General features: G+C 39.3%; 1 protein-coding gene across 5 annotated transcripts in view; it reads left to right on the top strand.

The window, feature by feature from the left end:
- The first annotated feature begins 2,989 nt into the window (after nucleotides 1–2,989).
- epb41l3a (erythrocyte membrane protein band 4.1-like 3a) overlaps nucleotides 2,990–25,806 on the top strand; it is a 49,226-nt gene continuing 26,409 nt past the window's right edge. For 2 of the 5 annotated variants that reach the window (XM_056450906.1, XM_056450907.1), the window contains exons 1-8: nucleotides 3,111–3,206; nucleotides 16,207–16,346; nucleotides 16,605–16,796; nucleotides 17,786–17,890; nucleotides 17,960–18,002; nucleotides 18,090–18,165; nucleotides 19,599–19,817; nucleotides 20,341–20,428. In XM_056450906.1, coding sequence (XP_056306881.1) covers nucleotides 16,218–16,346; nucleotides 16,605–16,796; nucleotides 17,786–17,890; nucleotides 17,960–18,002; nucleotides 18,090–18,165; nucleotides 19,599–19,817; nucleotides 20,341–20,428 — 852 coding nt within the window. In that variant the 5' untranslated portion in view covers nucleotides 3,111–3,206; nucleotides 16,207–16,217. Of the gene's footprint in view, nucleotides 3,057–3,110; nucleotides 3,246–16,206; nucleotides 16,347–16,604; nucleotides 16,797–17,785; nucleotides 17,891–17,959; nucleotides 18,003–18,089; nucleotides 18,166–19,598; nucleotides 19,818–20,340; nucleotides 20,429–25,806 lie in introns of those variants that run through there. The other 3 variants (XM_056450905.1, XM_056450903.1, XM_056450904.1) reach the window with 3 other exon arrangements.

The raw sequence follows: 25,806 nt of genomic DNA, 5'->3' as shown, positions 1-25,806 counted from the left end.
TCTCTGGTCCACCATCAGGCAGGATCTCCTTAATAATTACTGTCAGTAATGACTGACTCTACATATTGACCTTGTTTGTAACTCACACTGAAGAATGAGACGTCGGCTGTGAAAACCCTTTTCTGAAGCACTCACAGGCAGTCACACGTCACTCTTATATAATGGATAAGAGTTTCAGACTGCTGGAGAATAAAAGCCTCCTCATTCCTACACTGAACACGCTGTGATCGCTCTCACTCTCTGCTCATTAGCTGAGTACACTACTTTCCCTAAATATACATTCTTTTATTCAGCATAGACGTACTGAACTGAGCAAAAGGGTAAAGACATTTATTACTTGAAGAAACTTAATTTGTACTTGAAGCATGCTAACAACATGCATCATTATGCTAGAAACATGCAAATTACAACAATAACAACAACAATAAAAATAACAACATGCTAATCAATGCTAAAATCATGAGAACATGCTCATTTATACTAGAAGCATACGAACATTATCCTACTTAGTGCTAAAATCCTGATAGCAAGACCTTAATTCATACTTAAAACATGCTATTTGTACAATAAGAGGTAATATGATAATTCACACTAGACAATTCATGCACAAATTATGTTAACATGCTAAATTCTCACTAAAACATGGTAACAGCATGCTAATTCATGGAAAAAAATATGTTAACATGCTAATTCATACCAGAAACATGATAGCAAATGCTAATTCATACTAGAAACATCCTAGTAACATGCTAATTCATGCACAAAATATGCTAACATGCTAATTCATGCAAAAATATATACAAAGATTCTAATTCACACTAGAAGCAGGATGGAAAATGCTAATTCATATTAGAGACATACTAGTAACTTGCTAATTCATGCACATATTATGCTAACATGCTAATTCACACTAAACATTTCATGCACAAATCATGTTAACATCCTAATTCATACTGGAAACATGCTAATTCATGCTAGAAACATGGCAGTATAATGTTAATTCATGCACAAATTATGTTAACATGCTAATTCACACTAACATGCAAATTCATGTTAAATCATACCAGAAACATGTTAACAACATGATAATTCATGGAAAAAATATGCTAACATGCTAATTCATACCAGAAACATGATAGCAAATGCTAATTCCTACTAGAAACATCCTAGTAACATGCTAATTCATACTAGAAACATGATAACAAATAATTTATACTAAAACATCCTAGTAACATGTTAATTCATGCTAAAATCATGATAGCTGCAATGCTAATTTATATTAGAAACATGTTATTAACATGTTAATTAATGCAAAAATAATGTTCACTTGCTAATCCATACCAAAACCATGATAGCAACATGCTAATTCATGCTAGAAACATGCTAGTATAATGTTAATAATGTTAATTCATGCACAAATTATGTTAACATGCTAATACACACTAGAAACATGCGAATTCATACTAGAAACATCCTAGTAACATGCTAATTCATGCACAAATTATGTTAACATGCTAATTCACACAAAAATTTAAGTTATGTTAAACATTAACTGGGAAATATTAGAAAAATAATACAAATTTCACTGCAGGGTGAATCATTTGAGAAGCGAGCTCTGACTGTGTCAGTTGTTTCCAGTATAGTGAATGGACAGAGTAACGTCAGGCTCGTCTTTACTGGTACGCTGATTCTCAGGACACACATCAGTTGTACAGTAAGAGCTGCTGTGTGTCGTGTTGAGTTCTTTTAAGAAGCTCCAGATTACGGCTAATCGACCCGTCTGACATCCACAACCCAGACGAGCAGCAAATGAGTTCCCTCACACACACTCGCTCTGCTTCCACAGGATAATTAGTGTATGAAGAGGTGTGTGTTAGTCAAGCTGAACCTGTAGACCAGCAGCCAATCACAGCCAGAGGGCCACCAGTGATTGACAGCTGAGGGAAATCAAAATGTGTGTGTGTGTGGTGTGTGTGTGTGTGTGTGTGTGTGTGTGCGTGACATAACACAATGACACAGGAAATAGACAGCACAGGCTGTACGGTATAAAAACAATAGAAACCAATGGAATGTCCCCACAATTCACAAAAACCAACGTATGTGTAAGTGTATTTGTCAGTCTTTGTGTGTGTCTGACTTTGTGTGTGTGTGTGTGTGTGTGTGTGTGTGTGTGTATGTCTGTCCTTGTGCAGGTGCATGATGGGAAGGGCAGGCCTCATCAACATGCACAGCAGACAGCAGCACTGCACGAGAAACACACACAGACACACACAGTCCAGCATTAGAGCAGCAGCAGCGGCACCTGATGTGTGTGTGTGTGTGTGTGTCTTCACTATTTTCACACCAGAGGAACTTTTCAATACACAACACAGTTATATTACACATTATTATTCTGGAGTGGGCCAACATGGTGTTTCATTGGTTAGCACTGTGGCCTCACAGCAAGAAGGTCTCTGGTTCGAGTCCCGGCTGGGTCAGTGTGTGTTTCTGTGTGGAGTTTGCATGTTCTCCCCGTGTTGGTGTGGGTTTCCTCCGGGTCCAAACACATGCGCTATAGGGGAACTGATCAACTGAATTAGCCGTAGTGTATGAATGTGTGTGTGAATGTGTGTGTGTGTGTGTGTGTGTGTGTGTGTATGGGTGTTTCCAAGTACTGGGTTGTGGCTGGAAGGGCATCCGCTGTGTAAAACATATGCTGGAATAGTTGTCAGTTCATTCCACTGTGGTGACCCCTGATGAATAAAGGGACTAAGCTGAAAGAAAATGAATGAATGAATGTGTTCTGAAGCTTTCTGTTTAATATATTAATGCAGATTTTGGTGTGTGTGCGTGTGTGTGTGTGTGTGTGTGCGTGTGTGTGTGTGTGCGTGTGCGTGTGTGTGTGTGTGTGTGTTTGAGATGAATACACTGAGCTGTAGATATTAGTGATGAGTCAGCAGTTGCTTTAAACCCCGTGTGTGCCGCATTGATCTGATTTGAACTCACACACACACACACACACACACACACACACTCACACCGGCACCAGTGACCGAGGGGAGCAGCGCGAGACACCGGTGAGTTTACACTCCTTTTCGGCGAGACTCAGGTCAGACTGCAGTGTGTGTGTGTGTGTGTGATGCGCAGGGTGAGTGTGTGTGAGTGTGTGTATCTGCAGTCAGTCAGTCTCCGCGCACCGGGAAGCAGCAGCAGCAGCATCAGAGCCGGTAAACAGCCGTTCATTTCGCTTCAGCGTGTGTGTGACGGTAAACTACAGTATCATTTTGTGTGTGTGTGTGTGCGTGTGTGTGTGTGTGCGTGTGTGTGTGTGTGTGTGTGCGTGTGTGTGTCCTTCATGTGCGTCCGCCATGCATAACTAGAACAGAGATGGAGTTATCTGTGTGTAATTTGACAGTCATCACACACACACACACACACACACACACACACACACATGCGCGTGGCGGTGTGTAAATCAGCATGACTGCAGTGTGTGTCGTTAATGTTATCTCGCTTGTATTATGGTTGTGTTTCCGCGGTGTCACGTGATGATGGGAGTTTGTGAAGTTCGCCGCCGGTACCGGGCCGGTTTATGTGCTTCTGCAATGCGGTGGGTGTGGCCTGCGCGTGCACGCGGTCTGGCGCCGTGACGTCACGCAGGGCGCGCGGACACAGAAACACATCAGAGTCTGAGGGTCTTTCTGTCGTAATGATTGAAGAGCAGCAGCAGATCATGAGCTGAAGCGCCAGAGTCACTCAGAGAGACGCAGGAGCGGTACTGGGCTCATTCAGCCTCTGTAGAAGCACATCTGATCAGTTACAGTCATGCTAGGACAGTTATTCATGCTGAAAGCTCTGCTGCTGCTGTTCTTCATCCTGCTCTCCACTGTACTGATGATGAGGATGATGTGTGTGTGTGTTTGAGTTATAATTGAGTTTTATTACAGCCGAGTGTTTGATTGAGACAAGCTCATGAATATGTGTGACTGTGTATTATGGATCTTTATGAGAATGTGTGTGTGTTTGTGCGTGTGTGTGTGTGTGTATGGCAGGGGTGTATGTTATGGATCTTCTAAGAGAATTTCTGTGCGTGTGTGTGTGTGTGTGTGTTTGTGTGTGGGTGTGTTCAGTATTTTCACAAGTGTGTGTGTGTTTAGGATCTTCATGAGAATGTGTGTGTGTGCATGTATTATTGATCTTGACAAGAGAGAGAAAGAGTGAGTGAGAGAGAGAGAGAGAGTCTGTGTGTGTGAGAGCGCATAATATTGATCTTGATGAGTGTGTGTGTGTGTGTCTGTTAAAATGTTCCTAAAAATGTGTGTGTTTGTATGATATGGATATTTATGAGAATGTGTGTGTTCTGGATCTTCATGAGCGGGTGTGTGTGTGTGTAATTCCTGACACTGCAGTTGTGAAGGTCAGTCTGAGCAGCTGATGGTGATTTTACAGTGTGTGTGTGTGTGTGTGTGTGTGTGTGTGTGTGTGTGTGTGTGTGTGTGTGTGTGTGAAGCTGATGCTGTGTCTGATGACCTCTACTGTTCTGGACATTCATGATCATAAACGTGTGTGTACATGATAGCAGGTGTGTGTGTGTGTGTGTGTGTGTGTGTATGATGTCTGTCAGGAAAATGATCCATCACGTCATTCAGATGAATGTGGGTCAGAGGTTTATCTGCTGCTCAGAGGATGAGGATTTACTGTCTGTGTGAGTGTGTGTGTGTGTCTGTGAGAGAGAGAAAGTGTGTGTATGTGTGCCTGAGTTGTGTATGTGTGCGTGTAGGATTGATTGTGTGTGTGTGTGTATGCATGTGTCTGTTTGTAAAAGTGAAAGAGTGTGTGTGTGTATACAGTATGTGTCTGACCTGTGTATGTGTGTGTGTTTTAGCACCATAGACAGCAGCAGTGTGTGTGTGTGCCTGTATGTTTGTTTCAGAACCTGGACAACAGCAGTGTGTGTCTCTGTGTGTGTATGTTTGTGTTTTCAGCACCATGGACAGCAGTGTGTGTGTGTGTGTGCGTGTGTGTGTGTGTGTGTGCGTGTGTGTGTGTGTGTGTGTGTGTACAAGTTTTTGTGACATATCAGGACACTAATCTGTATAATAACACCGGTATTACAGACGATGGTGAATTATGAGGACATTGCTGACGTCCTCATTTCTCCAAAAGCTTCCAAATCCCACAGAATGAGTTTATTCAGAGAGAAAGCTGTCCTCAGTGTCTGGTGAGGGTGGGGTTAGGGCGATACAAAATACAGTTTCTACAGCAGAAACACAGTGGACACCTATGGAATGTCCCCACAGTTCACAAAAACAAACCTGTGTATGTGTTTCAGCACCATGGACAGCAGCTGTGTGTGCGTGTGTGTTAGTGTGTGTGTGTGTGTGTGTGTGTCCTCCTGAGGTCTTCTACTTCAGCTCTCTGTGCTCCACATTCATCGTTCCAGCATGTTTAGCTCACAGTGAAGGTCTTCAGCAGGAGTCTTCAGTTCTTTCACACACTTCACCACAGAATCAGGAGAATGGAGGCTAATTACAGACGAGCGCGAGATCAGTCACACCCCTGACAGAGTCTGACGCCAAGCTTCTGTTCTGATGGAAATAAGAGCTGACAAATCTGCTGTTCCACTATGATGCCTCTTGGGGCGTCACGGTGGCTCAGTGGTCAGCACTGTGGCCTCATAGCAAGAAGGTGGCTGGTTTGAGTCCCGGCTGGGTCAGTTGGTGTTTCTGTGTGGAGTTTGCATGTTCTCCTCGTGTTGGTGTGGGTTTCCTCCGGGTGCTCCGGTTTCCCCCACAGTCCAAACACATGCACTATAGGGGAATTGATATTCTAAATTAGCCATTGTGTGTGTGTGTGTGTGTGTGTGTGGGAATGAGTGTGTGTGAATGAGTGTGTATGGGTGTTTCCCAGTACTGGGTTGCAGCTGGAAGAGCATCTGCTGTGTGAAACATATGCTGGAATAGTTGGCAGTTCATTACACTGTGAAGCCAAAGGAAAATAAATGAATGATTTCATCATGATTACTTTAATGTGGTTAGATGTTTTTAGTTATTATCAACAATATTTTGTAATATTTAACATTTGTACACTGTAATAGTGTGTAAATTTTGGACTTTGTAAGCAGCATAAATAACATGGAATTATTCTTGGGCGGTATCCAAATGTTGATACGGTCAAACCTCCTCGGTATCCGGTATTACCGTGCATAATAAAGAAAAGATGATGTAAGGCTCAGACAGCGTCACCAAACTGTTGGCTTGTGCCTAAACCATTCAGAAACTGAATACCGTATATGCAACCTTACCGTATATGGACCTTAGTACACTCTCTCTCATTCACACACATACATACACACACACACATACACACAAACACACACACACAGACAGCACCAATTCAGCGACGCACAGCATCACACTCTCTATCATTCACACACATACACACACACACACACACACACACATACACAGACAGCACCAATTCAGCGACGCACAGCATCACACTCTCTATCATTCACACACATACACACACAAATATATACAGCTGGCTGTTGTTAGACCGCTGCTCCCGTTCATATTACACCAGAGTTACCGACCGCTCCTGCGCTTTATTCAGAAATGTATTCCCGCACTGCAAGAAATCTGGTCGGCTCCCGCGGTACAGCAGCGGTAATGCAGACCTCTAGTTTATATTAGCTAAACTGCAGAGGTTGTGTTCTTTTTCCAGACCAGGTCACTTGGTGCACGCCTCGCCATCTTACCTCACCTCTCTCTCCTCCACACTGTCCTGATGATCACGCACACACATTTATAGACATTAAATAAATCATATCTAATATTTAATACTGCTCTCCTATATAAGTGCATAGTTTTTTATGACGGTATAACAGTATTTAAACTGACACCGTTGCTGTTTTTAGATCCTGCAGTATACCATATTACCATATTACCGCCCAAGCCTACATGCAGTAGTACTACAGTAATGAGAGCATGTGTGTGATTATTGTTATGATGTAATATGATGGATGTTTTTGCCTTTATTATAAACTGGAGCAGAATATAAATCATCTGAAATGAAGTTATGATCATCATTTTAGGCTGAGACTGGTTTTGTCTTATTAAATCTGTTATTATTGTTATTATTTCACTGTTTTTAGTTGCTTTTGAGTCATTTGGGGTTTAATTTTTGCAACTGTTGACATTTTTAATCCGTGTGTGTAATCTAAATTAATCTAAGTGGAATGTAGGGTTTATTCTAGAGCTCTAATGGGGATATTTCTAGATGAATTCAGCTCTGTGACTCGGTGTGTGTGTCTTTGAGTCATTATGAGCTTCATTCACAGATCGGTTTTCTCATTCTAGCTCTGAGTATGTGCGTGTGTAAGAGAGAGTGTAAGCGTGTGTGCTGTGGGGGATATGTGTGTGAGAGAAAGAGGAAGAAAGGGTGTGTGTGTGTATGTTTTTATGTTGTGGTGTGGGATAGGTGAGAGTCTGAGGTGTGTGTATTTATTTGTGTGTATATGTGAATGTATGGGAAAAGAGAAAGGGTGTGTGAGAGAGAGAGAGTGTGTGTGTGTGAATGTGTCTGCTGGACTCATGAATAATGCATCAGGGGTCATTTATCTGCTTTGTGTGTGTGTGTGTGTGTGTGCAGCATCTGCTCTGGTGTGTTGTTTCTCTTCTGGTGCTGTAGATCAGGGTTTGTGTGTGTGTGTGTGTGTGTGTGTGTGCAGCATCTGCTCTGGTGTGTTGTGTCTCTTCTGGTGCTGTAGATCAGGGTTTGTGTGTGTCTGACTGATGCGGAAGCTCTTTAACACACTTCTGCATCGGAGCAGCTGATTGGATGAGAGCCGTCGGCAGAGACACTGAGACCACGCCCATTAATAGCAGACCCTGCACCTGTGATCTGTGTGTCTCAGTGCTGTACATTACAAAATTACACACACACACACACACACACACACACACACACACACATACACACACAGTTGGTCAGAATTATTACCCCCCCTTACATTTAGTTTTCTTGTTTAAATATTTCCCAAATGATGTTTCACAGAGCAAGGAAATTTTCACAGTATGTCTGATAATATTTTTTCTTCTAGAGAGAGTCTTATTTGTTTTATTTTGGCTAGAATAAAAGCAGTTTTTAATTTTTAAACACCATTTTAAGGTCAATATTATTAACCCCCTTATTCAATTCAATTCAGTTCCGCTTTATTTGTATAGCGCTTTTACAATGTAGATTGTGTCAAAGTAAATGTAAACAGTGCAGTTCAGTTTACAGTGTTTAATTCAGTTCAGTTTAGCTCAGTTCAGTGTGGTTTCATCACACTCAAAGGCACACAATGCTTAGCTCAATCACTCACATGCTCGCTCACTCAATCACACGCACGCACGCACGCACACACGCATGCACGCATGCACGCATGCACGCACACACACACATACACAGTTGTTGAAATATGTCGTTATTTCTTTCCATGTTGCTATGCAATTAAAAGCCAGTTTTTGGTTATATTTAAGGTTGTTTTTAGGTAGTGTTGTTATGCAGTTGTTGAAATATGTTAGGTGTAATAGGTGATCCTTTCTGTGTTGCTAGGGTGTTGCTATGCAGTTGATATGCTGTCATGATCTTGTGTTGCCTGTTGTTTGTTTATAAAATGTATTTTGGGTGTTGCTAGGCTGTTGCTAAGCAGATAATATAGTGTTGTGATTTTGTGTTGCCAGGTGTTTGTTTATATAGTGTATTTTGGGTGTTGCTAGGGTGTTGCTATGCAGTAAATATGCTGTTGTGATCTTGTGTTGCTTGGTGGTTGTTTTTAAAGTGTATTTGGGTGTGGCTAGGGTGTTGCTAAGCAGATAATATAGTGTTGTGATTTTGTGTTGCCTGGTGTTTGTTTTTATAGTGTATTTTGGGCGTTGATAGGGTGTTGCTATGCAGTAAATATGCTGTTGTGATCTTGTGTTGCTTGGTGGTTGTTTTAAAGTGTATTTGGGTGTGGCTAGGGTGTTGCTAAGCAGATAATATAGTGTTGTGATTTTGTGTTGCCTGGTGTTTGTTTTTATAGTGTATTTTGGGCGTTGATAGGGTGTTGCTATGCAGTAAATATGCTGTTGTTATCTTGTGTTGCTTGGTGGTTGTTTTTGAAGTGTATTTGGGTGTGGCTAGGGTGTTGCTAAGCAGATAATATAGTGTTGTGATTTTGTGTTGCCTGGTGTTTGTTTTTATAGTGTATTTTGGCCGTTGCTGGGGTGTTGCTATGCAGTAAATATGCTGTTGTGATCTTGTGTTGCTTGGTGGTTGTTTTTGAAGTGTATTTGGGTGTGGCTAGGGTGTTGCTAAGCAGATAATATAGTGTTGTGATTTTGTGTTGCCTGGTGTTTGTTTTTATAGTGTATTTTGGCCGTTGCTGGGGTGTTGCTATGCAGTAAATATGCTGTTGTTATCTTGTGTTGCTTGGTGGTTGTTTTTAAAGTGTATTTGGGTGTGGCTAGGGTGTTGCTAAGCAGATAATATAGTGTTGTGATTTTGTGTTGCCAGGTGTTTGTTTATATAGTGTATTTTGGGTGTTGCTAGGGTGTTGCTATGCAGTAAATATGCTGTTGTGATCTTGTGTTGCTTGGTGGTTGTTTTTAAAGTGTATTTGGGTGTGGCTAGGGTGTTGCTAAGCAGATAATATAGTGTTGTGATTTTGTGTTGCCTGGTGTTTGTTTTTATAGTGTATTTTGGGCGTTGATAGGGTGTTGCTATGCAGTAAATATGCTGTTGTGATCTTGTGTTGCTTGGTGGTTGTTTTTAAAGTGTATTTGGGTGTGGCTAGGGTGTTGCTAAGCAGATAATATAGTGTTGTGATTTTGTGTTGCCTGGTGTTTGTTTTTATAGTGTATTTTGGGCGTTGATAGGGTGTTGCTATGCAGTAAATATGCTGTTGTTATCTTGTGTTGCTTGGTGGTTGTTTTGAAGTGTATTTGGGTGTGGCTAGGGTGTTGCTAAGCAGATAATATAGTGTTGTGATTTTGTGTTGCCTGGTGTTTGTTTTTATAGTGTATTTTGGCCGTTGCTGGGGTGTTGCTATGCAGTAAATATGCTGTTGTGATCTTGTGTTGCTTGGTGGTTGTTTTTGAAGTGTATTTGGGTGTGGCTAGGGTGTTGCTAAGCAGATAATATAGTGTTGTGATTTTGTGTTGCCTGGTGTTTGTTTTTATAGTGTATTTTGGCCGTTGCTGGGGTGTTGCTATGCAGTAAATATGCTGTTGTGATCTTGTGTTGCTTGGTGGTTGTTTTTGAAGTGTATTTGGGTGTGGCTAGGGTGTTGCTAAGCAGATAATATAGTGTTGTGATTTTGTGTTGCCTGGTGTTTGTTTTTATAGTGTATTTTGGCCGTTGCTGGGGTGTTGCTATGCAGTAAATATGCTGTTGTTATCTTGTGTTGCTTGGTGGTTGTTTTTAAAGTGTATTTGGGTGTGGCTAGGGTGTTGCTAAGCAGATAATATAGTGTTGTGATTTTGTGTTGCCAGGTGTTTGTTTATATAGTGTATTTTGGGTGTTGATAGGGTGTTGCTATGCAGTAAATATGCTGTTGTGATCTTGTGTTGCTTGGTGGTTGTTTTTAAAGTGTATTTGAGTGTGGCTAGGGTGTTGCTATGCAGTTAATAAAGCTCATTCATGGTCACTTTAATGTGTTTTAGGTGGTTTTACCCAAACAGATTTACATATACAACATATAGTGTGGTTGCCAGGGTGTTGCTATGCACTCACTGCATGAGTGATGGCTGTCAATCAAATTGCAGTGTTTGATCTTGAATAACAGAGATGTTTGCAGCAGACGGCGAGACACTCACACACATCTCTGGATATCTCTTTCATATTTCAATCCTCCAGACGCCGCAGAAGCTCAAACGCATGCTGACATCTGTTCCACATGAGCAAACACAGAGCGTTCAGCCTCGGCCTGTGAGAGAAACATTTCCACACACTGTGAATCAAATCTGGATTATTAGCCAATGTTGCTAATGAGTCACGGCTTTAATTAGAGGACAGGAGCTGAATCTGCTGGAGGCTTTCGGCTGAGCTCAAAACATTTCATCAGATATCAGCCCGTGTTTTGAAGATTCCGTTTTTAACTTGGATCTGAATGAAATGTGCGTGGTGTCGACGTGTTTGCCTGTGCAAAACCCACCAGTATGAGACAAGCAACATGCAGCTGGTTTCCAGGGTGTTGCTATGTGGTTACTAGGGTGTTCTAGGTTGCTAGGTTGTTACTGGTTGATAGTTTTTCATACACACTTACTTTCTGTGGTGTTCTGTGTGGTTCTTGCTGTGTTTTAGCATGGTTTCCAGGGTGTTGCTATGTAGTTCAGTTGACAGGCAACATTATTATGTTGTTGTCAAGATGTTTCACCCATGTTGCTAAGGTGTCCTAAATAGGGTCTAGTGTGTTTTTGGGTGTTGCTTTGCATTTCATAATAAGTTTTCTTTAATTCTTAAGTGTTTTTTATTGTGTTACTAGGTAGTTGCTAGGGTGTCGCAGTGTGTTCTAGATGTTTTTATTAGTGTATTCCTTGGTGGTTGCCAGGGTGTTGTTATGCATTTGAGTGATATGTGTTAGAGTGCTAAGTGTTTTTGTTGTGACTCTAGGTGGTCGCTATGGTGTTGCTGTGTAGTTGCTAAGGTGTTCTAGGTGGCTTTCAGTGTATTCCTTTGTGGTTGCCAGGGTGTTGCTATGCATTTGAATGATATGTGTTAGAGTGCTAAGTGTTTTTGTTGTGACACTAGGTGGTCGCTATGGTGTTGCTGTGCAGTTGCTAAGGTGTTCTAGGTGGCTTTCAGTGTATTCCTTTGTGGTTGCCAGGGTGTTGCTATGCATTTAAATAATATGTGTTCTTAAAGTGTTGTTTTTTCCTTGTGTTACTAGGGAGATGTAACTACTAGGGAGTAGCAACTTTTTGTGCAGTTGCTAAGGTGTTCTAGGTGCTTTCTAGTTTGTTGCTAGGGTGTTTCTATGCATTTGATATTGTTCTTAAAGTGCTGTGTTGTGCTGTGCTGTGTTACTAGGGGCTTGCTTGGGAGTTGCTGTACAGTTGCCAAGATGTTCTATGTTGGTTCTAGCGTGAACCTTGGTGGTTGCCGGTGTGTTGCTATGCATTTGAGAACATGATAATGTGTTCTTAAAGTGTAATGTGGTTTTGTGTCACTAGGTGGTTGCTAGGGTGATGCAGTACAGTTGCTAAGGGACTTTCAGTAGCATCTAGTGTATTCATTAGTGGCTGCCAGGGTGTTCCTATCCATTTGATAATATATGTTTTTTTATTATGTCACTAGGTGGTTGCTAGGGTGCTGCAGAGCAGTTGCTAGGGGGTTCTAGGTGGCTTTCAGTTTGTTCCTCGATTGTTGCCAGGGTGTTGCTATGCCTTTGATTATATGTGTCGTGCTTTTTTATTTATTACTAGGTGGTTGCTAAGGTGCTGTAGCGCAGTTGCTAAGGTGTTGTAGGTGGATTCTAGTGTGTTCCTTGTTAGTTGCCGGGATGTTTCTATACATTTGATATTGTTCGTAAAGTTCTATGTTTTTATTGTGTTGCTAGGTGGTTGCTAGGGTGTTGCAGTGCAGTTGCCAGGGTGTTCTAGGTGGCTTTTAATGTATTCCTTTGTGGTTGCCAGGGTGTTGCTATACATTTAAATAATATGTGTTCTAAAAGTGTTGCTATGCAAAAGTCAAACAATGTTCTATGTTGGTCCTATTAAGTACCTTGGTGGTTGCCGATGTGTTGCTATGCATTTGATAACATGATAATGTGTTCTTGAAGTGTTATGTGGTTGTGTGTCACTAGGTGGTTGCTAGGGTGATGCAGCACAATTGCTTACGAGCTTTCGGTAGCATCTAGTGTATTTGTTGGTGGCTGCCAGGGTGTTGCTATCCATTTGATAATATATGTTGTTTTTTTAATATGTCACTAGGTGGTTGCTAAGGTGTTGCAGAGCAGTTGCTAAGGTGTTCTAGGTGAGTTCTAATCTGTTCCTTGTTAGTTGCTGGGGTGTTTCTATGCATTTGATATTGTTCTTAAAATTCTATGTTTTTTATTGTGCTACTTTGTGGTTGCTAGGGACTTGCTGTGCAGTTGCTAAGATGTTCTATGTTGGTTTATAAGTACCTTGGTGGTTGCCAGTGTGTTGCTATTCATTTGATAATATGATAATGTGTTCTTAAAGGGTTATGTGGTTGTGTGTCACTAGGTGGTTGCTAGGGTGTTGCAGTACAGTGATTTAGGTGGCTTTAGGTGACTTTTTTTTACTAGATGGTTGCTAGGGTGTTGCAGAGCAGTTGCTAGGGGGTTTTAGGTGGCTTTTAGTTTGTTCCTCAATTGTTGCCAGGGTGTTGCTATGCCTTTGATGATATGTGTTGTGCTTTTTTTATTGTGTTACTAGATAGTTGCTTGGGTGTTGCAGCGCAGTTGCTAAGTGGTTCTAAGTGGCTTCTAGTCTATTCTTTTGTGGTTGCCAAGGTTTTGCTATTTATTTAATAATGTGTGTTTTTTTATTTTTTACTATGTGGTTGCTAGGGTGTTCAGTCACTAAGGTGTTGTGGTTTATTTTTAGTGTTTGTCAGTTACAGAACCCTTAAAATGTAGTCTGAAGAGCATCTCACACACACACACACACACACACACACACACACACACACACACACACACACACTGTTCAGCACTGATTGTTCATTCAGCTCACGCAGGACAATCTCAGATCACACACACACACGCTCGCGCGCGCCCGCACACACACACACACACGCTGGAGTCTCAGTGGCGAATCTATATTTGTCCTCTTCCACAGAGAAATGAAAGAGGCATTCTAATGAAGGACAGGAAATGCAGCGTCTGGCTTCCTGTTTGCTGTGTTTGATGTGGCGTCAGATGTGATGAAGAGCTTTCATCTTCCTCACTTTCTCTTCTTTGATCTTTGCGTCTGTCTCCTACAAAAGATATAAAAACATCTCAACTTCACCTTCTTCATTCTTGCGTATCTCAGTTTTCCCATAATGCCCTCCATTAATATTCATGATCATGTAGATTCATCCTTCATTATGCGCATATGCAGATCTGCACCCGGGAGTCAGAGCGAAATATTATGAATATTAAATTAAGCTTATCTGATGCTATTTTTGAACAATCCTTTAATTGAGATGTAACAAAATTGTGCCGATATAATACTCCACAATCTCATGTATGACTTTGTTTTCATTTTAAAGGAAAAACAACAACAACACAGAGAAAAGACACAGGTTGCTTTAGTTAGTACCAGTTATTAGAGATAATAAAACAGGAAGAAATATGTGAAATTACAGATCATCTGATGGTGTTTTAACTCTCACATTCATATTTACATTCAAATTGAAAGACCAGAGCCCAAAGTTCAACACTGAGGTCAAAGATCACCTGGAGATGCAGAGGCTTTCATTCATTCATTCATTCATTTTCTTTTCGGCTTAGTCCCTTTATTAATCAGGGGTCGCCACAGCGGAATGAACCGCCAACTTATCCAGCATGTTTTACACAGCGGATACCCTTCCAGCTGCAACCCAGTACTGGGAAACATCCACACACACTCATTCATACACTACGGCCAGTTTAGTTGATCAGTTCCCCTATAGCACATGTGTTTGGACTGTGGGGGAAACCGGAGCACCAGGAGGAAACCCACACCAACACGGGGAGAACATGCAAACTCCACACAGAAACACCAACTGACCCAGCCGGGACTCGAACCAGAGACCTTCTTGCTGTGAGGTGATTGTGCTTTAATTTTATTTAAAAGAATTAAATATCTCTGTCATGGAGATTCAGTGGTATGTGTTAATAAAATCAGTATAATATGTGTTTCTGAGCATGTAAATTGCAGGTCATTGGATTTTCATTGTCACACATGACAAAACCCACATAACAAAATATCTCTGGCCCACACAACCAGCTTTTGCTTGGCCCACATGCCACGGTGAATTACGGTACATGACTGGACCAAGTCTGGCTTCCAGACTGGCTTCCGGTTTCCCCCACAGTCCAAACACATGCGCTATAGGAGAATTGATCAACTAAATTAGCCGTAGTGTGTATGGGTGTTTCCCAGTACTGGGTCGCGGCTAGAAGTGCATCCACTGTGTAAAACATGTGCTGGAATATTTGGTGGTTCATTCCGCTGTGGCGACCCCTGATGAATAAAGGGACTAAGCCGAAGGAGAATGAATGAATGGGGTAAATATTTCCTTATGGACATCTAGTTATAAAAACTGCTGCATGTTTACATGTTTGAGCTAAAGTCTTGTGGTGTGACTGTCTCAAGCGTTGTATAATAAATTACAGCTCTTATAAATTAAGAAGAAAACAGTAAAATCATTAATAAATACCTCTAATTTTACAAGTGGCTCTTTTAGTGAATGTTAATCATGTCTTCATCCACATATTTCTAAAAACGTAGAAACTTGGTAGGTTTTGAGACTGAAAGCCATCTCATCTGCTGTGACACTGTCTGCTAATTTTAAATCAGGCAATTACAGGACAACTTTAATTAGTTGAAGGACCTCATTCATGACCTGCACATCTTCAGTTTTATCTCTCAGAACGTTTCACATATTTTAAATGGTCAAAACACGGCAAAGAAGATTCCTTGGTAGTGTTCACTTCCAGTATAACATCACTCGGCATCGAATATCTGTGTGTGTGGCGTCACAATTATTCACCCTACTGTTCAAGATTAATTCATTTATATTCTCCCCAATTTCTGTTTATCAGAGAGCAGATTTCTCCAACACATCTCTAATCATAACAGTGTTAATAACTCATCTCTAATAACTGATGTCTTTTCTCTTCATCATGATGACAGTAAATAATATTAGACTAGATATTCTTCAAGACACTAGTATTCAGCTTACAGTGTCATTTAAAGGCTTCACTAGGGTAATTAGGGTAAAGTTAGGGTAATTAGGCAAGTCATTGTATAACAGTGGTTTGTTCTGGAGACAATCCAACACTAATATTGCTGAAGGGGGCTAATAATATTGAGCTTAAAATGAGTTTAAAACAATTAAAAACTGCTTTTATTCTAGCTGAAATAAAACAAATAAGACTTTCTCCAGAAGAAACAATATTAGAGGAAATACTGTGATAATTTCACTTGGCAAATGTGAATTATTCTTGTCTTCTGCTGTGTTTATTATGGTCTGCTCTGCTCACAGTTTGATCTGAAATGACGACAGAGCCAGAGGGTAAACCAGAGCAGCAGGGGGCGTGTGCGGCTCCGCCCCATTCAGCCCCACCCCTCGATAACCAGCTTCCTCCTGCCGCCGCCCACAGCACACCTGTGAAGAAGGAACAGGTAACATCTGCACGTTTCTCCACTTCAACACTATGAAGCGGATGTTTTTAACATCTCTACACTAAGATAAACACAAGACAGTCCATGATTATAGTCAGTATGATCTACAGTCACGCTTTTCTTCTTCTTCTGGGCATAGATACATTTTTTAGTCTAGATTAATCTCATTGTAATCTTAATTAAGGAGAATGAATGAATGATTATGTAATATTAGCATGGTCTGTCTGCCTGTGTGTGTGTGTGTGTGTGTGTTTTTAGGCTGGGGAGCGTGAGGTGGGCGGAGTCCCGCAGGGGAAACCCAATCAGCTTTCAGCAGAGGACGACGGCTCCTCCCACTGGTCGTCCTCCAGTAAACTGAACCGATCGCCTGCCAAGATCAGCAAGAAACCCAAAAACATGCAGTGCAAGATCACACTGCTGGACGGCTCCGACTACACCTGCGTGGTGGAGGTGACAACACACACACACACACACATGCAGATGCACATACACACGCAGACACACGCACACACAGACCCAGGCATGCACACGTACAGGCACTCACTCATATATACACACACACTTATGCAGACACACACACACACACACACACACACACACACACACATATATAGACATAGACATACACACATGTGGTCATAGACCCCGGTAAGCACACACACAGACACAAACACATACACACAAATACACACTCACAAATAAAAACACACACATACATACATAAACACACATGCAGACACACAGACAGACAGACACACACATGCACTCATATATACAAAGATACAGATGTGCACATGCAGACACACACATATATATATATACACACACACATACACACAAAAAGACACAGGCATGCACACAGACATACACATAAATGCAGACGCACAGACACACAAAGATACGCACACACTAACAAATATCCACACACACACACACACACGCACACACGCACACACATATATAGACATAGACATACACACATGTGGTCATAGACACAGGTATGCACACACATGCACACAAACACATACACACTCACAAATAAAAACACAAACATATATACATAAACACACATGCAGACACACACACACACACACAGTCATCGACATAAGCATGCACGCACACAGACACAAACACATACACACATATACACACACTACAAAAACCACATACACACACAGACACAGGCATGCATGCACACACACGTGGACATACACGAGCACAGTCATGCACACACACACACACACACACTCTGACGATGACCTGCTGTTGCATCACACAGGGGTTTGCAGAAATGCTGGACTCTTGTAAGTGTTGTGAGTGAACAGAGGTGTTTATTATGCGTACGCAGTGTGTGATGAGAGCTGCGCTGAACTGAACAAAGCGAATCATCTGACATCAAACTTTTGTGTGTGTGTGTGTGTGTGTGTGTGTGTGCACAGAAGCGAGATAAGGGTCAGGTTCTGTTCGATAAGGTGTGTGAGCATCTCAATCTGCTGGAGAAGGATTACTTCGGTGTCACCTTCCGCGATGTGGAGAATCAGAAGGTACGAACAGATTCATTTTCACCAGTCTCTGAACACTGAGTCGCGATTCACCTGAACCATTCCTTTCAGAACTGGCTGGATCCTGCTAAAGACATGAAGAAGCAGATCCGAGGTGAAGTGTGTGAAGTGATCTTCAGCTTTAGCGTGGTGTTTTCTGTGGTGTACCGCGGTGTGCTTCACTGACTCTGCTTGTGCTCAGGTGTGGCCTGGAACTTCTCCTTCAACGTGAAGTTTTACCCTCCGGAGCCGGCGCTGCTGTCTGAAGACATCACCAGGTCAGAGTCACTCGCTTCATATCTGGAGTTATTAATGTGTGTGTGTGTGTGTTTGTTTGTGTTTGGATATGTGCATGGATGTATGTGTATATATGTGTGTATGTTTCTGTCTGTGTGGTGTTTGTGTGTGTTTGCATGTTTATATGTGTGTTTGTGTGTTTGTTTGTGTTTGTGTGTATGCACAGGTGTATATGTGTGTCTGTCTGTGTGTGTTTGTATCAGCGTGTGTTTTTTTCATATATTATATGTATACATGTTTGTGTGTGTGTGTGTGTGTGTGTGTGTCTGTCTCTGTTTGTCTGTGCTTGTGTGCTTCAATATTTGTGCGTGTGTGTGTGTGTGTGTGTACTTATGTGTGTATATGTTTGTGTGTATGCATTTGTATTCGTGTGTGTGGGTGTATTTGCTTGTAAATGTTTGTGTGTATTAGTGTGTGTGTGTATGTGTGTGTGTGAGAGAGTTTTGTATGCATTTGTGTGTGTGTGTGTGTGTGTTTGTGTTTGTGTTTATTCATGTGTTTGGGTGTAAATGTATTTGTGTGTTTGCGTACGTGTGTGTGTTTGTGTGTGTGTGTGTGTGTGTGTATTTGTGTATTAATTAATGTGTGTGTTTATGTGTGTATACTTGTGTTAATATATATTTGTGTGTATATTAATGTGTGTATACTTGTGTTTATATGTGTGTGTGTGTATCTGTGTGTGTGTATATGTGTGTTTGTGTGCGTGTGTGCATGTGAGTGTATGTGTGTATACTTGTGTTTATATTTGTATATATATATGTGTGTGTGTGTGTGTGTGTGTGTGTGTGTGTGTGTATGTGTGTACACTTTTATTTATGTGTGTATATATATGTGTTGTGTTTGTGTGTGTGTGTGTGTGTGTGTGTGTGTGTGTGTATACTTGTATTTATGTGTGCATATATGTCTATATGTGTGTGCGTGTGTGTGTTTGTATGTGAGTGTGTGTGTGTGTGTGTGTATATATGTGTGTATACTTGTGTTTATATATGCGTGTGTGTGTGTGTGTGTGTGTGTGTGTGTGTGTGTGTGTATGTGTGTGTATACTTGTGTTTATGGGTGTTTGTGTGTGTGTGTGTACATATATGTATGTGTGTATACTTGTGTTTATGGGTGTTTGTGTGTGTGTGTGTACATATATGTATGTGTGTATACTTGTGTTTATGTGTGTATAAATGTGTGTGTGCGTATGTGTGTACAGTTTTATTTATATGTGTATATATATGTGTGTTTGTGTGCGTGTGTATATATATGTGTGTGTGTATATACTTGTGTTTATGTGTGTATATATGTGTGTTTGTGTGCGTATGTGTGTGTGTGTGTGTGTGTGTATATACTTGTGTTTATGTGTGTATATGTGTGTGTGTGTGTATACTTGTGTTTATGTGTGTATATGTGTGTGTGTGTGTATTGTCAGGTATTACCTGTGTCTGCAGCTGAGGGATGATATCTCGTCTGGTCGTCTGCCCTGCTCTTTCGCCACACACACTGTTCTGGGCTCGTACACGGTGCAGTCGGAGCTGGGCGATCACGACCCGGAGGAGTGCGGCTCAGAGTACGCCAGCGAGTTCCGCTTCGCCCCACAGCAGACCAAAGAGATGGAGGAGAAGATCATCGACCTGCACAAGAACTACAAGTCAGCCTCTGCTTTAATAATAAACACTATCAAGTCAGCATTACTACTGAGTGTTTAGTGTTTACTTGACTAGCACACACTCTTATTGTTAACGGGGACCTACAGTATTATGCAGGATTCACTGATATAAGGGGTTAAACAGGAGCAGTGTGTGAATATCTCCAGCAGCCTCTAATGCTCAACATGAGTTAATTGTGTTTATTATAATCAGACTTGATGAATGAAACACTTTGATTGACATTCTCTCTTTATACGTGTCACCAGAGGGGGAAAGCCCCGCCCACTAGTGCCCATCTCTCCATCTCATTAGCATAAACAGCAGCCCTGAGTGAGAAGCAGCCGTCTGTCCATTAGCCATTAGAGTGTTTGAGCTGCTGAAGATAATGTCAGCATAGACTAAGAGGATTATAGATGTGGAGAATGATTCTCCATCTTGACTTTTGTACAATTAGAAGGGATTGTTATGCTGCGTTTCCCATGATGCAGTGTGGTGTGTGTGTGTGTGTGTGTGTGTGTTTCTTAGAGGAATGACGCCAGCTGAAGCTGAGATGCATTTTCTGGAGAATGTGAAGAAACTCTCAATGTATGGAGTCGACCTGCATCATGCAAAGGTACACAGTGACACACACACACACAGACACACAGACACACACACACACACTAAACCACATACATATACAGTCAACCGCACACACAAACATAAACCACACATATAACACACTAACATTCACTCACACACACACACACACACACACACACACACACACACATACTCACTCAACAAAACACACCACAACACACACACACACAAACATAAACCACACATATAACACACTAACATTCACTCACACACACACACATACTCACTCAACAAAACACACCACACACACACACACACAAACATACACAGATCTACACACACATTAAAATAATACTTTAACACTCAAACAATACACTACATTACACAGACACACAAACACTGCAAATAACATGCACACACACACACACACACACACACACACTGTGTTGTGTTCAGTGTTGTTGTCTGTGGTGTTGTGCATCTGTCAGATGTTCAGTCTGATTCTACTTCAGCAACTCAAACTACACACACACACACACACACACACACACACACACACACACACACACACACACAGATGAGAAGGGAGGAATACAAACATGTATTATTTATTATTATGTTATTGTGGTAGATTCTCTGTTCTCAATATCTCAGTGTATTATAGAAATGCTTCTGTTTTTATAACCTTTGATGGGAGCAGTGTATTAATAAGTGTTCAAATGAGAATTACTTCATTAAAAAAGGCTAAATCAAGATGTTTTATGACAAATCAAAAGATCTTGCCAGCAGAGTCTGAAGTCATTTGTCTTTCTGACCCACAGACTGATATTTCTTTTAGTTTTATCTTTAAACTCGATTCATAATAAAGAATACTGTATCTTCAATTATTTTACTCCTCTATTAAATATACCTTCATTTAAAAAGGTTAAGATAATTATCCTGCAACGATAACATTGTTATTGTAAAATGTTTCATTATTATTATTATTATTATTATTATTATTATTATTATTATTATTATTATTATTATTATTATTATTAACAATATTATTATTATTATTATTATTATTAACAATATTATTATTATTATTATTATTATTATTATTATTATTATTATTAACAATATTAATGTTATAATTATTATTATTATTATTATTATTATTAACAATATTAGTAATATTATTATTATTATTATTAACTATATTATTATTATTATTATTATTATTAACAATATTATTATTATTATTATTATTATTATTATTATTATTATTATTAACAATATTAGTATTATTATAATTTTTTATTATTATTAACAATATTATTATTATTATTATTATTATTAATATTATTATTATTAATAACAATATTATTATTATTATTATTATTATTATTATTATTATTATTACTATTACTATTATTATTATTATTATTATTATTAATATTATTATTATTATTATTATTATTATTATTATTATTATTATTATTATTATTACTATTATTGTTGTTATTGTTGTTATTATTATTATTATTATTATACGTCTGTTGATATGGCTAAATTGGCCGTAGTGTATGAGTGTTAGTGAGTGTGTATAGATGTTTCCCAGTGATGGGTTGCAGCTGGAAGGGCATCCGCTGCGTAAAAGATATGCTGGATAAGTTGGCGGTTCATTCCGCTGTGGCGACCCCGGATTAATAAAGGGACTAAGATGAAAAGAGAATGAATGAATGAATGAATGAATGAATGTCTGTTGATCTGTGCAAAATTTCCCAAAACAAACTATGCATTGATTTTCCCATATATAAATATATAGTCAAGGACAAAATTATTATAAACTTACAAACTTCTGTGAAATGTTTATCATATTTGTTTTTAACACATTTCTAATCATAACAGTGTTAATAACTCATCTCTAATAACTGATTTATTTTCTCTCTGTCATGATGACAGTAAATAATATTAGACTAGATATTCTTCAAGACACTTCTATACAGCTTAAAGTGACATTTAAAGGCTTCACTAGGGTAATTAGGGTAAAGTTAGGGTAATTAGGCAAGTCATTGTATAACAGTGGTTTATTCTGGAGACAATCCAACACTAATATTGCTGAAGGGGGTGAATAATATTGACCGCAGCAGTTTCTTTACACTTATTTAATAAATACATTTTCCCACCCAAAGTAAAAGAAATAAGGCTTTCTCCAGAATCTAAAATATAATATGAAGTAGCATGGAAAATATTCTCGCTCTGTTAAACAGCACTTCAGTAATATTTGAAAAATAATCACAACTTTACATTAGGGCTGATATACTGTATATATAAACATTCAGACAGCTGAAGCCTGACATTGGGTTAGATCAGCCACTCTCACTGCAAAACATGCTTTTCTTACTTAGATGATCTGTCTTGTTTCTAATACAAATATCTATAAACTCTTAAATCATCAAGCATTTTCCATACAATGAAAAATATAGTCTTGTTTTTAGAAGTAATGAGTCCAAATGAAGTGAAATTTTCCTTAAAACAAGCAAAATAATCTGATAATGGGGGAAGCAGAATAATCATGTTTTCACTTTTGACATAAGATTATTTGTCTTCCCCCATTGTCAGATTATTTTGCTTGTTTTAATGATAAACGCTCTTTATTTTGGCTTTATTGTCTTAAAACAACACAATATTTTTGCTTGTCTAGGAAATGCTTGTTTAATTTAATAATTTTCAGATATTTAGACTAGAAACAAGACACAAAGTGTAAGTAAGAAAAGCATTATTTGCAGTGCTTCTCTTCTTCTCTTCTTACTGATGATCTAGTTGATAGGACGATTCTTTCACTGCTTTTCTCCAGCTAAAGGAGAGGTAAGACGCATTCGTTATATATGTATATGTCTATGTGTGTGTGTGTGTGTCTTTGTGCATGACCATGAACTGACCTCATTGTCTGAGCAAAGACAGTTTTTACCTTCAGATTCTCCATGATGTGTGTTTGTCGAGAGAAACTCATGCTCATTTAGCACAACATAAGCTCACGGGAGGGCAGAACCCGTTCTCCATCCACACCCGGGGGTCCAGGTCTCACATAGGACACAACAATCACACATGATAGCACTTCACTGCAAAAAAATGCTTCTCTTACTTTGAGTTTAGGACTTGTCTGAGGTCTAAATATCAAAATATTCTTAAATCAAGAAGCATTTTCTAGACAAGTAAAGAATATTGTTTTAATTTCAGAAATACTGAGTCAAAATGAAGAGAGTTTTTGCTTAAACCAAGCTAAATAATCTGACAATGAGGTAAGAAATGATCTTGTTTGCCGTTTGAAATGAGTTTATTTCTCTTCCCCCATTGTCGGGTTATTTTGCTTGTTTTCTCACTTAGTTCTGACTCAATATTTCTGAAAGCAAGACAATATTTTATTCTTGTCTATATCAAATACTTCTTGTTTTAAGAATCTTTAGATATTTAGACTAGAAACTCAAACTGTCAGTAAGAGCTCGTGTTTTGCAGTGTGCTGATCTGAGCTTCTCCATATTGATTTTACAGCTCAATCTTTGCTGTTATTTGTACTTGTATTTCTTGATGAGATTCTCACAGTTTTCCTCTAGTAGTCTTCATCATGTTCGTGACCCAGTTTCCTACAGTAGCCGTGCTGAAAATACCCGTTTCTCCCACAATCCCTCTTGATTCCCAATGCAATCAAATGTATTTTCATAGCAGATGAATGTAGCCGTGCTGGAGTGAAGAGACTCTTTAGATCCCAGTAATGATGAATAGAGATAATGACACACAAAACACCTGATCAGCTCTAAAATAGATCTATATCTCTTCTGTTCTGAGCTGTTTAAGCTAATAGCTGAAAGGGTCAGTTCACGCAAAACTGAACATTCTCTTATTACACTGCAGAAATGCTTCTCTTAGAGTTTTGTCTTGTTTCCAGTCCAAATATCTAAAAGTGATTAAATCAAGACACATTTTCTAGACAAAAAATAAAATATTGTCTTAGAAATAGAGTCAAAATGAAGCCCCATTGACAGAATATTTGCTTGTTTTAATGAAAAACTCTCTTAATCTTGACTCATTATTTCTCAAAACGAGACTATATTTTGTGCTTGTCTAGAAAATATTAGTCTTGATTTAAGATTTTTTAGATGTTTGCACTAGAGAAGCATTCTTTACAGTGCAGTTTTGATCACTTTAGTTTGGTAAACACTTCAATATGGCGGTCATAATTCTTTTCGTGGCCCTTTAGAGAGCGATATATGTTTGAGCCCATCATTCAATCTGTTTATATACTTAAGTAAATGTGTGTAAATATATATTTATTCAGTTTTTATAATAATTTCAGTAGACTAATATTATTTCATAATGTGATTTATGTACAAAACAGTTGGTAATGTCATATTTTCCATCTTTTAGTACATATATTATAGCACTTTCTCTGTTTACCAAGCAAGTGGATCTAATAGACCCTTTTCTCATTTCTGGGTTTCTCAGTAGCAGAAACTTAGAGCACAATGAAAAGGAGAATACAACAAATGCTTTTTTACAGTCTTATTTGCTGAAATAATGACAGAAAAACTCCACAATGATGTTATAAAGACTTACAGAAAAAGGAAAATAATGTGTGAGACTGATGATGGCCACCAGAGGAGAGAATAACGTCAAATGTACTGTCCTGTCCCATAGACGCTGCATTAGTAATGCCTGGTGCAAGTGGTAATTCATTTTTTGTAATTTCAAGCGAAGATGATATGCTACATACGTAAATACATATAAATGTTCATATGTTTAAAAAAATATAAATATTAAAAACTTTCAAGGATTTAAGATGCTGATGACGGTTAAACGTGTCATAACAGGCTTGTGAAAAGGCTCTATTGAGTTTGCATTGTAAACCTTGAATAGAAGTGTTAATTTTTATTTCTTGTGTATTTTGTTACTGTACTTTCTTAACAACTCCACATAAAATCAGCACCAGTGGTGTAGTGGTTACTGCGTCAACACATGCACTTTGGTGCTCACGGTGACCCGAGTTCAATTCCGCCTCGCGGTCCTATGCCGATCCTTCCCCTCTCTCTGCTCCCCATGCGTTCCTGTCAATACTCTCTACTGTCCTGTCTAATAAAGGTGAAAACCCTGAACAAAATAATTAAAATAAATAAATAAAGTAGTGACGGGAGAAGCAATGATTTATTAAAGCCTCAAAACAAAACAATTACTTCACTTGTAATTGTATTGTTGTAATTTGTAACTTGTAACTTCAGTGAACACTTCACAATTGATTCACTGAACCATTTAAAAAAACACGTTTTAGCGACACCTGCTGGTCAAAACTCTGTAAATACAGCAAAACATGCAATAGAATCTGTAGATCATAGGTCTCAAACTCAATTCCTGAAGAGCCGCAGCTCTGCA

This window comes from Danio aesculapii, chromosome 24 (genome assembly GCF_903798145.1).
Source record: "Danio aesculapii chromosome 24, fDanAes4.1, whole genome shotgun sequence".
Lineage (NCBI taxonomy): Eukaryota > Metazoa > Chordata > Actinopteri > Cypriniformes > Danionidae > Danio > Danio aesculapii.
This window is presented reverse-complemented; position numbering and strand designations above follow the sequence as displayed.